This window comes from Pseudopodoces humilis, chromosome 22 (genome assembly GCF_049639895.1).
Source record: "Pseudopodoces humilis isolate 2021_Gansu_Grassland_sample_001 chromosome 22, ASM4963989v1, whole genome shotgun sequence".
Lineage (NCBI taxonomy): Eukaryota > Metazoa > Chordata > Aves > Passeriformes > Paridae > Pseudopodoces > Pseudopodoces humilis.
In genome coordinates, this window is record NC_142221.1 from 5,367,983 (window position 1) to 5,384,866 (window position 16,884).

Genomic DNA, 16,884 nt, shown 5'->3' on the forward strand with positions numbered 1-16,884 from the left:
GTACTCTGCAAGGGCTTGGGTGTGGATGAAGGCTGGACAAAGCCCCCCACACCAAACCTGCTGTGCTGTGCAGAACTCAGGTGCTCTTTGCATCCTATAGAGCCAGCCTGGGGCAACAGAGGCACCGACCTCAGCCCTGTGTTGCTCCCACCCACAGCAGCCCTGGTCCACACAAGCCACCACTTCTACATCTCCTGGTTTCCAGATTTCCAGAGCAGGGCAGTTTGGACCTGGTGCTTTCATAACAAACCTATTTTCTTTCCTTCAGTCACCTGCAACAAAGGAAACCAGGCACACAGGCAGTCGAAGGAGATGTGGCATCTCTTTGATTTTCTATTGTATTCCTGAATAGTAAGTTAAAGCCTATTCACAGTTGATTTGGTTCTGTTTTCAGTAGCATGGGACCCTCAGCTCATGGGGAGATGAGCTCTCCCACCAAAGAGGTCAGGAGCCAGGCTCTCAGGTCCTGAGAGGTGAGTCAGAAACAGAGCAGAAAAGGAAGGTGCTCAGAGCACAAGAGCCCAGACCCGTGTGTTTACACCACAAGCCCCAGTCAGGGACTGGAAACAGCTTCACTCTCTGCAGGAGCAGAGAGAAACATCAGAGCAGCATTTTGTTGGAAGAGGATGAGCGTGGAGCGTGGGAGGATGTGTTGATGCTCCCACCCCAGAGAAAAGGACATAGTTTTCAATGAGAAGAAGCTGTGCAATTGAGGATGGGAAGCACTGGACAGGGAATGCTGCAGCCTCTCCTGACAACCAGGATACATCAGGGCAGCTCTGACACCCAGGTTGACCTGCAGAATCCCTGGCAGCCCAGCTCTAACAGCCACCACTTTATGCACCATGATTTTAGTCCCACTCTCCTCAGCATTGTTTGGATGCAGTGTCTTTAGCCATGGCAGCCAGCACTGCCTGGGAAGGGGCTCTTACCCCACCTCCACTGCTGGGCACACAGGCTCTCGACCACCTGTACAGAGCAGAGAACCAAATACTGGAATAAACAGGACACCAGCCTACTGAAAGCCTTGAATAATGAGTTCTGTACACAGTGCCAGTAAAGCAGCTGGGGACACACATCCACTGTGGATACCTGCACTCAAAATATCTCCTGCAGGCTCAGTTCCACCAAGACACTCACCTCCAGCAAGGTGCTCAGCTCCACCAGCCTACAGAGACAGCTGGGCACAGAGAAACAAGCAGCCTCAGTTTCCCACAGAGCCTACAGTGCCCAGCAAATATTCAACCTGTGTCTAACATGTGAAAAACATTTCTTTGGTTGCATTTACCCTATGTCTCCCTCCAGGTAAGCAGGGACCACTGAAAATCCCACCATGCAGATGTGGAGAGGATGCTTTGAGCAGTGGAATAAAGCTCTGCTCCAGAATTGCTGGGACAAACCTTGATTTTAAGAAAGGGCTGAAGTTGCAGGAGAGTTTAAGAGAAGGAGCAGCCGTGCAAGTGAGGCCTTCCTAAGGAGAGACAGGGCAGGAGGTCCCCAGCATCTCCCCAGGGCTGTCCCCAGAAAACCCTTCAGCCCCCACAATGCCCTTCTAAAGGGGCTCTCACTGCAGGACACTGGCAGGAGGCCAGGAGCCAAGGAAGGGGGATGCTGTTCCTCCAGCCTTTGAGCCAAGAGGGATGCACGTGACAAGGTGTTGGCTTGGATTTCCAAGCCCTGAGAGAGCACCAGCTGCTCCTGCCCATCCCTTTCCTCCCAAAGAGGCCCATAGATCAGGTTTCCTGGGCTGCCACATCCAGGTGAGTCCCCACAGACCTGGCCAGTGTCCCCTTCTCTCAGCCATTCCACAGAAATGCCAGACAAGCCCTTCAGCAGGGGACTGCTGGAGCATCCCTGCCAGCTCCAGCTGACACATGGGCAAGGGTAGACTGCTCCTCACCTCCCACAAGCCTGGGGGATGCAAGAGGTGCACTGGGCAGGGACTCACCCCAGCAGAAACCAGATCTGGGCTGCTCTAGAACCAAAAATAACCTGCCAGCTGCCCAGGAAGAGAGGAGAGCCAAGCGCACACAGATCACGCACATGTCAGGAGGGGAGTCATCTGCATCCATCTTCAGGGATAACAGAGGGGAGCCTGGGGTTTGGTGCAGCAAAACAGCAGCACTAAACAGCCTTCAGGCTTTTTTGGGGCAGCAAAGCAGCAGACGGTCGATACCCCCAGGGTCCTGTCCTCCATCTGGGGAAGTGCTGCCATGCCTGGTTCCTGGGAGCTGCAGAGAGCCCCAGTGCAGCTGTGCCAAGGAGAAGAGACCCCCTGCTCAGTCCCTCCTGTCTTTCCCCAAGAGGCAGCAGCAGCAGCCAGAGCAGCTGGGAATCCAGAGAACTTGCAAACTTGTGCTGGGTAGGAGGCTGTTCTCCCACCTCAAATCACTCTCTCCCAGCCTGAGCAGGGGTGAGTGGTGCTTGGAGAGGGCTGAGGAAGCAGGAAAGAAAATCTGAATGTGCAAAACAGAGCAAGGAGGAACATCCCATGCCAGTCTCCTGCCAGAGGCTCTTGGTGCAGACACACCTTGTGTTTTCAAGGAGCAGCCAGAGCCCTGATCCTCACAGCTGTCATGGAAGAGGGGAAGATAGAGCTTTTGTCCCTTGGCTTAGCTGCGATGAGACAGAGAATCTGGAGGTGCCTTTGAGATGAAGGAAGGCAGAGTCAGACTTAAACAACAGCCCTTTAAGCAGACCCAGTCCACATCAGAAATACACGTTTTTCCAATTTCCATTATTATGCACCAATCACTACCAGAACTGAGGAACAGGGTTAGGGTGAAGTAGAAAAGCAGCAGGTAACATTTCTGCATCAACCCATACTTCAAGGAATATTTTTTCCCTGGTTATTTCCAAATCTTCTACTTTTCTTACTTCTTCCTGCCACCAAGGCACTCACAATCTGATGTTTCTGAACCTGTCACCTCAGAGTGTGTCAACACCTACCTCCAAACCCCAGCAAGGAGCAGAAAGGAACAGAAACTCCAGGTGCAAATCACCCAGCACCTCAACTTCCTCAGCCTCCTGAAGGCACCAGCACTGCTCATCTCCAAGAACTGTTACCACAGCCCAGGGGAGGGCATTCCCAGGGCACACCTCATGGAAAAGCTCTATAAAATGGGGCCAAACCCTCAGCAGGTACAAGCTGACCTCAGCAAGCAGAGCCACAGCAGATCTGACCTCATGGGGAATGCAGGAATGTTTCTAACCAGATTTCGGAGGGAAGCTGGCATGAACAACACAAAGGTGCAGCACTGCAGGATGCCAGCATTTGCATCCACGCCATCTCCCAGAGTTGTGCACGGGATCAGGGCTGCTTCCACTTTTTCTGAGCCAGCCCCTATAGGCAGGAGGTGACAAGCATGAGCTCCATGCTCCTGGAGCTGCAGTCCTCCCTCCTCCAGTGGTGGGAGAAGAAAACAACATCAAACAAGTTTTGGGCTGTCTGTTCCTGGCAGTGCCTCAGCAGTGCTGCCCATGCCAGCACAGCATTCTTCCATCCCCTTTCCATCACTGTGGCTGGAGAGAGAGAATGAGTGGCTCTGACTCCCAGCCTGGGGGTAACAGTGGCTGGGGAAGGATGAAGCCAGTTCCTCTTCATTTCCCAGCTCTGGGGCATTGCACCAGCCAGCAGGGAACATCTCCTTCCTGCCGTCCCAGCTCCTGGTGCAACAAGGACCAGGTGAAACCCCTGCACAGGGCTGCAACTTCCATGGGAAAAGCTCATCTGGGCAGGGTGGAAGAGGAAGCCCTGGCTCAGCTTCACAGCTTCATTGTCATTTCCCTGGAATTGCTTGCGCAGAGCTGCTCTGTCCAGATCTTCCTGCCTCTTGCTCGAAGGAGGAAGGCACCAGCTCATCTCCCACACCCAGACTTTGTTGGCTCTGTTTCATCAAGAGAACTTCCATGTAGTTTTGGACAAGACTCTCTGGTTGCCATCACTAAGTCTCCTGGGCCAGAGGGTTTAGCACCCAGCATTGCCTGCTCTGCCCTACTAATCTTCCTGCTGTGGGGAAAACCCTTTAACTCTGCTTTCCAGTCTGGGTCCCCAAAGCATTGACTGGAATTAAGCCCTCCCTGTCCTGACCCTCAGCATCCTGAAGTGCTAACTCAGACACACAAAGAAAGCAGAAGCTCCACACTGGTGATCTGCACCGTCTAAAAGCCTTTTATTTCATTTTGCTTGCTCTCTCATTTTAAGCTAGCCGCCAATACCTTGGGAAACACAGGCTACAGAGACTTAGGATTTATTTTTGAGAGCTTTACATCCATTATGCTCTTAAAAAATTTATGCCCTTAAGCATCTCCACAGTGGCTGCTGAACACCCATTAAAAAAATTTCATCCATTGCTTAAGCCTGACAAGTCTCACCTTCAAGAGATACCCGTAAAGACCTGACAGGACAACTCAGCTTGAGCCCTGGGCTCCTAAGACCTGACCATACCACAAACAGCCCTGGGAAAGACATTATCCCCCAAGAGAGCGAGACACCAGAGGTGAGGTTTATATCCCAGAGCAACCATGATGTGCTGACTTTGCCACAGATGACCGTGGCAGGACAGCTTGATGTGTCAGTTGGAAATGCAATTAACTTCGATGTGCAAGGGGATAAAGGAAGAATTGAGGTTCCTATGGATGCAGTTGCTTGGTTCTTAATTCCTCTAGCAACGCTAGCCTAGCAATGTTATCCACATTTCATTTCTATCCTTGCCAGAGTCAAAGTTCCCTTCAGCCTTGGGGATGCCTGTGCATATGGGAAAGTCACACAGTATAAAAAGTGCCACTGCACCCAGGAGCTATTTGCAAACAGCTTCACCTCCAAGACCCCCAGTCCACAGTTCCTGCTGCCTCCTCCAGCAGCTGCATTTCACCCTTTGAGGCTTCTGCTCCAACATCAGGCAGGAAGGGTCCAGGCTCAGCCTTAGTGTGAGCAGGACTGTGTCAGAAGCAATCAGCTCGGGGGGTGTGGAGGGGTGCATACCTCAGCAGCCTCAGTGCAGGGCTCCTTAGAGGCACCTGCTGCCACACAACCATCACAATGTGTTAGGCAGCTGCAAGGCTGCTGGTACGAGGCTCCCAAATGGCAGGCAAGGGATGAAAAGCAAAAAGGAATAAGCAACAGAGCTAAGACAGTCCTGTAGAAGAGCTTTCCTGGGCGCTTCTCCACCAGAGAGCTTCACCAGGTCTCTGTGGAGCCCATAATTTCCCTTCAAATGCTGTATCAGGGTTCACACAGCCCTGTAGGCAGGTCCCTGCTGAGCCAGGCACAGCACACACATGTACAGAAGCTATTTGCAAGACAGAAACTTGCCAGCATTGCAGCACCAAGGAGCACAGGGAGCACAGGGAGTGAGTGACTGGACCAAGGTTCAGCCATATGCAGCACCCACCACCTCACCTAGCCCCTGAACAGACTCTGGAGAGCAGCCAGGCACAGCATGAGGTGTTAGACTGAGCCCCTACCAACTTCCCTGCATCCCATAGGATCCTCGTTGTTCACAGTTCACTATAAAGGTTGCACTGGTGCTTCCATAAACTGCTGTGAACTGGCAACAGCAAGAGCAGGACCCCTTATGGTTCCTTGTCTCAGCATCCCTGAGGCAGCAGGCTGGCTGCATCCACAGCACAGTTGCATCATGAGCTTCCTGCAGCCCAGGTTCCTTGAGGGATGCAGCAGCCAGCAGCTCACCACAGGCAGCCTCTCCCACTCCACTGTTTCCTTTTGCACAGAAAAGGATGTGATACAGACTCAGCTGCAGCCCAGAAGGGTCTTTCTGCTGTCCTCAGTGTGTCCAAGAGGTCACAGCTGCATGGGTTGTGCTCCAGCACCCAACCAAGAGTCCCTGCACACAGGGCAGCCAGGGCCAGGCACAGGAGGGCTCGCCAGATATAAGCTCTGATGGGCTTCAGCCCTTCTGCTCCCACAATGTCACTCATGCACCAGGAGCTTTCTGCACCCCAGAGAAGAGTTCCTCTGCTCTGGGTATGAATTTCACCCAGACAACTCCAAAACCAAACAAGACCAGCAGCTCTGCCCTCTGCCAGCCATGCCTGACCAGGAACCAGGCTGGAAGCATTTTGGACACTATCCTGAACAAGTAGCACAGACCAGTTAGAGCCCAGTTCCAGGCAGGAGCATGTGTTCCCAATGCTCTTTCCAACACCCACACACATGAAGGAAAAAGGATCAAGTACAGCCCCTCAGCAGGCAAACATCCAGACTGTGAGGAGGCTGAGCTGCACTCAAAAGTCCAGGAGCAAAAGGCTCAGCCAGGAGTGCTGGGCTCATCTCTGCCACCCAAGCCCTCCCCTAAGCCTTCATGCTGGTGACAACCCACGTGTGAACCGCAGTGTGTGACCCTGGGAAGCAAAGGCAGGCCTGGGCCACCTGCCCCAGAGAATCACCCAGCATCAGCCAGCTCAGCTGAAGCACCACAGCCCCCCCCCCCACACCAGTTGCGTTTGGGTGGTTATTCCTGCTTTTCCAGTCAGCAAGGCTCCCGTGCTGCGCTCCACCAGCCTCTCTCCAGCACATTCATCTGCCAGAGAAATTTCATCCCCCTCTGCCGAGGCTCAGAGGGGCATGGAGGCAATGAGTACCGGTGCAGGGAAGCACGGACAAAGCAGTTGAAAGCAGCCAGTGCCGGGCTGCAGCTGCCCAGCTTCACTGGGGGACAGATGTTTCACAAGCACCCTCACCACGATCCCAGCACAGGATCGCCCACCCAGCTGTGGCTCCCACCACCCACCCAAGCCAGCCCCGGCTGCCCCACAGCAGGCGGGAGCTGCTGAGGGCTGGATGCTCCGCACTCATCTCCCTCCAGGTTTGCACAAGCTGTCTAGAGGTAGCTGCTGGCGAGGGGCCAGGCAAGCCGCGGTGGCTTTGATGTGGGTGTCTGCTGGGCACATGCCAGGGCCGGGCCAGGGTGTTTTGCTGGAGGCACCGGGTGCTAGACTGAATTATGCCGGAGGGAGGAAGAAATCTCCAGGTCACGGCTGTGGCACAGTGGCATGAGAAATCTGCCGCGCTGCCCACGTCGTCGCTACTCCACGCTTCTCTCCAGAGCTCTTTATCTGCGGCGACCATGAGCAGGGATGTCTCCCCTGCAAGCAAGTAGATTTTCCGTGGCATGAAGAGCGCTGCGGGTTTCGGCACTCACACCCCGGCAGCTCCGGGCTCCCAGAGAGTGCCGGGAGGAGGATGCTGTGGCAGGGATGCAGGACCAGAGCGGTCCAGCGCAGCGCAGTAGCTCCGCGGCGGGCGGGCCCAGCACCGCGCCGGCTGGCGATGCCCAGGCGCCGAAGGAGTTACTGAGAGCGGGAGATGTCGTTAATAAGGGAGGCCACGCGAGTGATTTTTATCTTTAAAAAGCCCACAGCCCGGGTTGCGCGGCTCCGCTAGGGAGCTCGCTCGGGCACAGCCACTGCTCCTTTAAGGTATATAACAACAAAGTGGGTGAACACGCTGGCTCCTCCCCGAGCCGGCACATTCCCTCCGGGTCCCCCCGCCCCAGCCACGAGTGGCAGCGGGGACCCCCACGCCAGGCCCCGAACTACCAGTCCCGGCACACCCCGGGGGTTTGCTCCCTGCCGGGGATTGTAGTTCTGCCGCCGTCTGTCCGTCCATCCGCGGGGCACCGTAAGGACACGCTGCTCCCGGCCGGAGGGGTTCTGCTCGGGAAAGGCTGGAGGTTCCATGACAGACGAACCATTAACCCTTTCGGAGCACCGCGCCCGCTGACGGCGCTCCTGAAGTCACTTTCAGCGAAGAAGGGATCCCCAGTGGGACCCCACCGCACCCAGGCCAAACTCCCTGCATCACCCCAGCTTTCATTCCCCAGGCGAGCCACAGCTCCAACTTTACTACAGTTTTTACTCCAATTGCCCTCCCTAGAGATTTGGTGGAAACAGAGAGTTTGGTTTGGTTGCCCTCAATGCCAAGTGTGACCTGGCACCCCGAACCCCGGGCAGGTCGTGCCACTGGAGATGAGCAGTGCCCATCACAGGAGTCACCCAAGGGTTTCCCGCACCAGTAGGACAAGCCCTGCCCTGCTCTGATGGATATCTAGAAACCGCGGGACAGGGGAGATGGGAGGGGAAACAGAGGTAGGATTAGCCCTAGATCACAGGTGCCTAGTCCCCACCCCTCCCAGAACCCTATAGCAGGTGATGCCCAGCCTCCTCCAAGCCTGCTGCTCCCATCGCCAGCAGAGAGCACGATTACAAACCCCACTCCGTCCCCAGCAAGTCCTGTCCTGCTCCACCCAGGACAGACAGGAACAGGATTTGCAGGTAAGATCCCTCATTCATGCTGGTGCTGGAGACAGACTTCCCAGTTTGGGTAAGGACTGTGCTCCAGCACAGCCTCATTTACAGCTGTAACTCAGGGTCAGACCAAGTCCATGGATCAACTCTTGGCTACACAGCAATAAAGACTGCAGGATATCTGACCTGGCAATTAAAATAAGATCCCTATCAGATACCACAGCCCAGCAAACAGCACCGGTTACCCAGGGCACCTCATGGGCCCTGGAAGTGATGCTTTGGGGCAGCAGCAGCAAGACCCCACAGCAGCTCCAGAGAGCCACCAGCTGCCAAGGGAGTCCCCTGGCACAGACTTGTTTTCTCTTCCAGGGTCAGAGGATTTCCCAGGATTCCACATGACCCCAGGAGATGGGTGAGCACCATGTCTGTCAGGGAGATTTAAAGAGCTTGGCTGGCCAGGCCCAGGGGAACACCCAGTCCAAAGTGTGAAATCCTCACTGGAGCAGACCCCAACTTCATCCCCTCTTCCCAAAAAGGCAGCTCCCAAGCTTGCCACACACTGTTATCTTGCAGCTTTAGCATGCTGCAATGGTTTTGCAGGAAATCAATGGCCTCCAAATGCCAGAAACAAGGAGACAAGGTACCAACAGCAACCAGCACAGCTGGACAGGTTTGTTAGAGACATGGGGAAGTGTCTGCGCCAGGAGCTTTACAATGCTGCCCCTGGAGAGCATCACACAAGCAGCTCTGAGCATGAGATGAGCTAGACAACTCACACTAAGACCAACTGGGACACTGCAGCCTCTCCATGAACACCCACAGCTCTGCTTACACCAGCAGCAGCTCATTCCCCTCCTCAGCTCTAGCAAGGAGCAGATCTGCTACTGCAGATTGACCTGTGGGCACAGCAAGCCATCAATGGGCTAAAATTCATCAGCACAGACAGAAACCCCCTTCTCCTTTGCGTCACATCACCAGCTGGCCAACACAGCCAGCATTTTCCCCCTTGCAGCAGGATAAGCAGAGGCCCTTCAGGAGAGGACCAACAGTAGGATCCTAGTAACAATAACGCCCTCAATTCCACCTTTCCAGTGTAAGTCAAAAGAAGAATCATACAGTTCCCATCCAAGGGACCTCCCAACACTCCAGTAGGAGCATGGAAGGCACCAGGAGAATTTGTAAGCACCATGTAGGACACAGGTGTTTGGCCACACAGCAGTGAGAGGCCACGAAGCAGGGAAGCTTACAGAAGCACCCCTACCCTGCACAGTGGTTCCCAGGAACACAGGAAATGAGTTGAATTTAGGTAGGAGCACACCAAATCAAAATACTGAGCATGTCATCCATGCCCAGTGCCAAGGTGGTGCTCAGGAGGCATTATACAGCTCCTCACCTAAAAGCATGGAGAAAAGATAATTAAATGGATGCTTTTCCAGTATGGTTTCAATCCCTTTTTCTCCAGGATTTTATACCAAGTATTTGACTGTGATACAAAAGCTGTGAGAAAGAGCTAACAGCTACAACAGCGAGGTGACAGCCCTACCCACAGCCCACTCGATCAATACAGATGGATACGCCTCTCCAAGGGCTGCTGGCTTTGGGAGCCAACATGCCCCATTCCCCACATGCTACAGCAGAACCTGTGGGTCTGCCCTACAAGTCCCCCCAAGATGGGGAGCAGCCTGGGGAGCCAGGCAACATTAAGCTTGCCCAGCACACAGGTGGCAGAGGCCAGCTCTGCTCCAAGAGCTCAGCCTGAAAACCTTGTTCTGGCTTGTTTTCCCACTAGCTTTGGGTGCCTGACTTGTAATAAGTAAGCCTGAAAAGCAGGCTCCTTTTCAGACATGCCAGGCACCCGCAGCTCCAGCTCACAGACGCATCTCCAGGGAGTCAAGTTCCAGGTGCACCCAAAAAAACTCGTGTTTCAGCCAATACCCAAAGGCCTCTGTTTCCTTGTCTGAGAAAACCTGGGCAGTGCCCAGGCCCAGGACTCCGAGGCTCAAGGGGAAATTGCTTTATAGCAGCCAGTCTAATTGCACTGAAATTATGAGATCAAGCAGTAAATTCACGTCTGTGTTCGTTGCTCTGGGTGGCAAAGCTGCACTGGCAAGCTTCTGATCTCCAATCACTGCAAATTCACGTTTCATTGGAAAGGGAAGGAGGGGGTTAATGAAGGAGAGCATTGCCAGTTGGAAGTGCTACCTAAAAAGGGTTTCTCCTACTAGCTGAAGCAAAATGGTTTCTCTTGCCAGCTTGTTTACTCTGCAGCTGAGAGCAGCGGACCGCCAGGTCTTGCTGCTGGATCCTGCTGCAGGATCGACGGCTGTGAAACCAGCCCTGGCACCAGGACATCAGCAGAGCTGGAACAGATGTGGTACAGCTGCACCATCCCCAGCCCAGGAGCAGCCTGGGTGCCCCACAGTGCCCAGATCACAGGCAGTCCCCAGCACCAGCATCGTCTACACCAGAAAACGTGTAGCTCAGCACTCCAGAGCACTCCTGGGCCCATCCTCTTCTCCTTTGGGGAAATAATGGTGGTCACCATATAAAGGCCAGGTAAAAGCTAGAATTTCATTTAACCGAGATGGTTTTACATCAGCTGTCCATTGCAGCAGTAGGGTCCTTAGGGGCCTTGCCCATGGAAAGGGCACCCAAACCCCAACACCAGGGAATAGGGATGCTTGACAGGACACACAGGTTTTCTTGAGAAAGGCAAGCACCAAACCCATCCTGCCCCACCTTGCTGCTGCAGAGCCAGAAAATGGACAGGACTCATTATCCTCTTTAGAAAAGCAGAGCTTGCAATCATGTGCCAAGACAGGTATCAGCCAGATTCCTGTCTCTGGGAGATTTTGGAGTCTGCAGGCCAAACTGAAGCAGCATGGCTCTCACAGTGCACAGCCCATCCCAGCTCCAGGATTAAAGCCACCATGTCTGCAAACAAAACATTGGCACCTGCCAGGAGAGCAAGGCAGGGAGGAGAGCCAGCCTGCAGCTGCTGTGGCCCTGCCGGCCACAGCATGGTGCCCAGCAGTCAGCACCAGGATCAGGCCCACGTTTATAGCCTTTATATTAATTACCCAGAGTCTAAATAAGATTAAAGTTTTAATTCCAACTTCATCTCCTAGAGGCTCCTGCTGTGCTCTCGGGTTTTCCTGGTGCCACGAAGCTTCTCAGGCAGTTACAGCAGAGGGCACTTCTCTGACAGCCAGAGACAGCAGCAGCTCCTGTATCCAGGGCTGCCCTGCAGTGCCCGACCGGCTCCGAGGATGCACAAACCTCTGCACCTCCATAAACCCGGCACTGCTGCAAGCAGAGCTGTGCAAAACCTAACCCTTCACTGAAATGTACAACTTGAGGCCAGCTGGGCCACTCGATGATTAAAAAGCTGAGGGCCAACACTGGGCAGTGTCCTGAGGCCACACTCAAGTTGTAGGTGGGAAGGTGAGCAGGAGCTTAAGGCAGAAGGTGTCTGCCAGGGCAATGCTTTATGTCTGGCCCCATCTGCACTGCCCAAGCCACCCCATCACAGTTGGCCAATGGGCAATTCTAGCTCCTAGCCTGGACCACCTAGGCTGGAGTTTTACAGCTGGAGATGGGCCAGAGAGCAGCAAATGCCAGCTGAGCAGGAGAAGAAATCACTGGCTGCCCTGGCTGGATGGAGGATGTGGCACAGGTTGGCGGCAGCAGCAGCGCTTGCTGCCCTGGTTCCCCAATGCCCATGAGGACAGAGAAAATGCTGCAGAGCTGCAGCTGGGGCTCAGTCCACAAGCACCAGCCCAAACAGCCCATGGTGGCAGAGCCTCAGATCTCACTGAGCAGCACCAAGACCTGGCTCAAGTCACCAAAGTACCCAAAGCTCAGCACTAACCTATGCAATGTGTCAAAACCTAATCCTGCTGCACCCCATAGTATCTGCACAGACCAGCTCCAGTTATCACCTCCTGGACCTCCAGCTGCTGAGCAGCCACAGCCCTGGAAAAGCCAAATTGCAGCCAGGGAGAACTGCAAGGGAGAGAGCCTGGTGGAGAAGAGGACGGACACAGCATAACCCCTGTCTCCAATGCTGCATGTACTCATTGCCTGGAGCTGCAGCCACCCCTTTGGACAGGGCTGTGATCACTTTTTACTTTATGAACAAGGAACAAGCATCCTACAAGAGCTTGGGAATGCACAGAGTATCATCCCCACCAGCTTACATGGCTGAAGGCAGATTGTGAAGGTTGCTCCATGAGCACGCAGGACTTAGCCAGCTGCCCCTCAGGGAGCAATGAACTGCCCCAGCCCAGCTGCTGCCCCAGTCACCCTTTCACAGGAACAAAATCCTCTGTGGTGCTGGGTCTGCTCCCATTCCCTTGAGTGGAGAACATGGGCAAGCTGAGCCAGTAGAATACAGCCGGGCCAGAAAACAAGAAAAGCCCTCCAAGCATCCCCCTCAAAGGTCTCCATGGAGCCCAGGTTTTGCACAGTAAGCTGATGACCCCAGTGATCACCTTGTGTTGCTGTCCCCGTGGTTTGGAGTTTGGGCTGCAAAGGAACAAGGGCTTCAGAGGTTTTCTTTCCAATGGGCTTCCCACCATGCACAGACATGAGGCTGCCCATAGCCACTGGTAAGGTATGTCAGGGTGACCCCAAGGCAGGCACCCAGCCTAGAAGACCTCTGCAGTCAGTGGGGAAACCCCCTCCTCTCTCCCCTACCTTCTGCTTTCTACAGAATATGCTGTTTTAGAAGCAGCCCCCCTTGTCCCAGCACTGCAGTCCCTTCCTGGCTACCCATCTCACAGCCCTTTCTCCCACCCAGATACTGCAGCCTCCTGTCCTGAGCCCCCCAGCTCTTACCTGGTGGACAAGGGCTGCTTCTCTACGCTGTCACCAGCTCCGGTGGGTGTCACTGCTCCCCGGGAGCCATTGTTGGGTGTCTCGGTAACTGGGGCTTTTAAGCAACAAACGTGGGTACATCCCTGAGTCTCTGCATCCCCTAAACCCACCCCTGAGCCCCTGCAGTCCCTAACCCCCCAGGGACCAGCCCAGACCCCTCCCCTCACACCCTTCTGTGCGGAAGAGCAGGGACCGCGCTGCCCTGCAGAGACACCACAGCCGTGTGCCCCAAGGCGGGACGGAAGACCTTAATTAGCCCATAATTAACCCGAGTGCGGTCCTGCTCTCACTTTGGGGGAAAACCATGTGTGATTGGGGCACTTTGTGAGGAGTGACTGAGGCACGGTCATGCCCCCACATCGGGGGAAAGCTCTAACTCCCTTCCAAACGCGGGGTGATGTCGGGAGTTCTACAGTCAGGACAAGAGGTGTCCCCGCCGGGGCCTGTCGGGTCGTGTGGGGGACCCGGCAGTACTGGGGTGCGGCAAGCACCTGAACCGGGAACTCCGAGCCCAAAGCGGAGCGAGACATCCCACCGCACCCTCGGGGATGGGATTCACAGAGGGTGCCGGTGCCACCGAGGGTCCCGCTGTGGGTACGCGGTGCCTCAGGGGTGTCACAGGGCGGGACGGGGGCGGGGAGTGCCGGGGCCCCGCCCCCGCCGCTGCTCGGGGCCGCCCACCGAGGCGGGCACCGCCCCCCGCTCACCTGTGCGAGGGGAGCGGCTCAGGGAGGCGGTGCCCCGGCTCCGCCGCCGCTCGGGCAGGACCTCCGGTGCTCCCAGTGTCCCGAGCCCGGCCCGACCGAGCCCCCGCCGCCCTCACGGGCCGCGCCGCGCCTGCCACCGTTTGAACGGCTCAAGGCGCCCGCTTCACTCCTATTGGCCGCGCTGCCCGCCCGCCAAGCCGTCCGCCGCCTTTCCATTGGTAGCGGTGTCCCCTGGGGGCGGGGCCCGGGGGCCGGCGCAGCGGTATAAAAAGCGGGGGCCGGGCGGGCGGGCGTTCAGTGTCTCTGCGCGACAGGTACGGGCGGGTGCGGGGGCCCCGCGCGCGGGTGGGCGGGGCGGACGGGAGCGCGCGGAGGGGCGGGCGGGGGGCGGTGCCGCGCGGGAGGGCGGGGCGGGGGCGCGCGCGGCGCTGGTGGCGCTGCCCGCCCGCGCCGTCCGTGCTCGGAGCGCGGCGGCGGCGGCGGCAGCAGCGGGAGCCCCCGGCGATGCCCGCGCTGCTCCCGCCGCTGGCCGCCCCCTGAAGACACCCCTCTCTATTTGCCCCCCTTCCCCACCGACCTCAGGCTCTGCCCCCCCTTTTCCCCTTCCCCCCTTCCCCTTTATTCCCTTCCCCCCCGCCTCTTTATCCTCCTTCCTTACGACCCTCCGCACCCGCCCGGCTGCCGTGTGGATGCGGGCCGGGGTGCCTGGCTGCGCGGGCGGCGAGAGCCGATGCTGAGGGGCCGGAGGAGGATGGAGTGCACCCTCGATGCGCAGAGTTTGATCAGTATTTCCCTGCGGAAGATCCACAGCTCCCGCACGCAGCGAGGCGGCATCAAGCTCCACAAGAACCTGCTCGTCTCCTATGTACTCCGCAACGCCCGGCAGCTCTACCTGAGCGAGCGCTACGCCGAGCTCTACCGCCGCCAGCAGCACTACCCCGACGGCGCCCCGCTCCTCGCCATGCCCGCCTGCCCGCCGCCCGCCGCCGCCGCCCCGCCGGAGCTGGCGGCGCTCCCGCTGCCCGCCGACACGCAGGACCGCGAGGCGCGGAGCTGCGGGGCTGCGCGGGGCGGCGCGGAGCTGCTGGAGGTGCCGGTGTGCGCGGTGCCCCCGGAGCTGCAGAGAGCGCCCTGCAGAGACTCGTCCCCGGGCTTCTACCGGGCCGCCGGCAGCGCCGGTCCCGGTGGCGGCGGCAGCGCGGCCCCGGGGCTGCTCTACGCCGCCGGCTGTGACTTCGGGAGCGGCGGGGCCCCGCACTGTAGCAGCCGCACCACGGTGCTGGATTTGGACACTCACGTCGTGACCACGGTGGAGAACGGGTACTTGCACCAGGACTGCTGCTCGCAGTGCCCCTGCTGCTGCCAGCCGGCACCGGGGCTCGCCTCCCCGCCGCCCGCGCCCGGCACCAAGCGCAAGTATTACCCGGGGCAGGAGGAGGAAGAGGAGGGGGTGGAGGAAGGGGAGCCGGGGGGAGGCGGGGTGGCGGGCGGCCCCCCCTTCGCCCCGTGCACCAAACGCGCCCGCTTCGAGGAGTACAGCGCCGAGCACCCCCAGGACTCTTCCAACATCTCCAACTTGATCTCCATCTTCGGCTCCGGTTTCACGGGGCTGGTGAGCCGGCAGCAGGCGGACTCGGAGCAGCCCCTCAACGGGCAGCTGTGCAGCAAGCAGGCGCTGGCGAGCCTGGGAGCCTGGACTCGGGCCATCGTCGCGTTTTAGAGAGAAGTGGGGGAGCAGACGGGGTGTGGGGGGGTGTTGACAAAACGGGGGTGCGATCCGAGGGACGGCGGCTCCGGAGGGGGGGACCCTGAAACAAAGGCAGGGAGGGGGGTTGGGGCGAGGGGAGGGGGGGTGCCGAGGGGTGCGCAGGGGAGGCGGGAGGGCAGAGCCGCGCTAGTGTTTTATAAATTGTACAATAAAGAAAAAAAAATCTAAGATCTTGGGACTTTATTTTTGCAGAGATGAGAGAAAAAAAACAACAAAAACAAGCAAACAAACGAAAACAAAACAAACAACAACAACAACAAAAAAAAAAAACAGCGAAGCACCTATTTAAATAATCCTCTTTGTGTCCGCTCGGGTTCTCTTCGCGGCGGGCTTCCTGGGGCCGGTGCTGGCGGCCGGTAGCGCCACGTGAGAACCGGGACCGGCCCCGGGACCCCGCGGCGGGAGCGCCCCCGGCCCCGCTCCCCGCCCCGGGCCGCCCCGCGGGTCCCGCCGCCCCCGGCTCGGTTTGTTTCAGGGTGCGGACAGGGGAAAGCCGCTGCTGCCCCGTCGCTTTTATGCGTTTCTTTATCTATTTAAAAGAACAAAAAAAAAAGGCAGAAATGAAAACATTTCAACTTTCCTCCCAGAAGAAACGTGTGACTTCTTCCCACCGCTTGTGCCAGGGGAGCGCTGGAGGGTTCTGAGAGCTGAATGTGGGGAGGGTGGGAATGGGAAAAATTGGGGCCGGGGGTCCCTCCGGGCTGCGCCCCGCCACGCCGGGGAGGGGGCGAGCCACCCCCGGCAGCCCGGAGCCTCCGCCTCGGTGTGTGCTTGTGATGCCGCAGGTAACCGTGTAACACGACTCACGTCTCCAATGTGTGTGTCGGGTCTGACCCTTTTTTTGCTTTTCTCCCCCTCTCTTTTTTTTTTCCCCCCCCTTAAGTTTAACTGTTCTGGTTTCAGCCTTCCCAATCATAAAACCAGCATTGTTTGGTCTTGTGAAGAGATTGTCTCCTGTAGAGTCTCTTGATTTCTATTTTTTTTTACATTATTTTTTTAAAGAAAAACCTTTTGTTGTAAAAAGGTGGGTTTTCTGGTCGTCGTCCCCTCCTCTTTCTTTTGCCCACTCCCAACTTCACGGTATCAGCACTGTGTGTAACTGAGGATGCTTTGCCAAACGGTCTGTTGGGGTCTTCTTTTTTTTCCTGCTCCTTTTTCTTTGTTTGTAAGCCTGTATTTTTGTGCATATGGAATTGTATATCACCGGGTAAAACTGTTCAGATTTGTTTAAATTTATAATCTTAATAAAAAGTCGATTATAAA

At 56.7% G+C, this 16,884-nt stretch overlaps 1 protein-coding gene across 1 annotated transcript; it reads left to right on the top strand.

The window, feature by feature from the left end:
• The first annotated feature begins 14,366 nt into the window (after positions 1-14,366).
• IER5L (immediate early response 5 like) lies at positions 14,367-16,884 on the top strand. The gene has a single exon (XM_005527338.3). The coding sequence runs from the start codon at positions 14,584-14,586 to the stop codon at positions 15,571-15,573; it is 990 nt and encodes a 329-aa protein (XP_005527395.2). The 5' UTR covers positions 14,367-14,583; the 3' UTR covers positions 15,574-16,884.

Bases quoted from the DNA above. Each gene is read 5' to 3' on its own strand.
- IER5L (XM_005527338.3), top strand. From the start codon at position 14,584: ATGCTGAGGGGCCGGAGGAGGATGGAGTGCACCCTCGATGCGCAGAGT.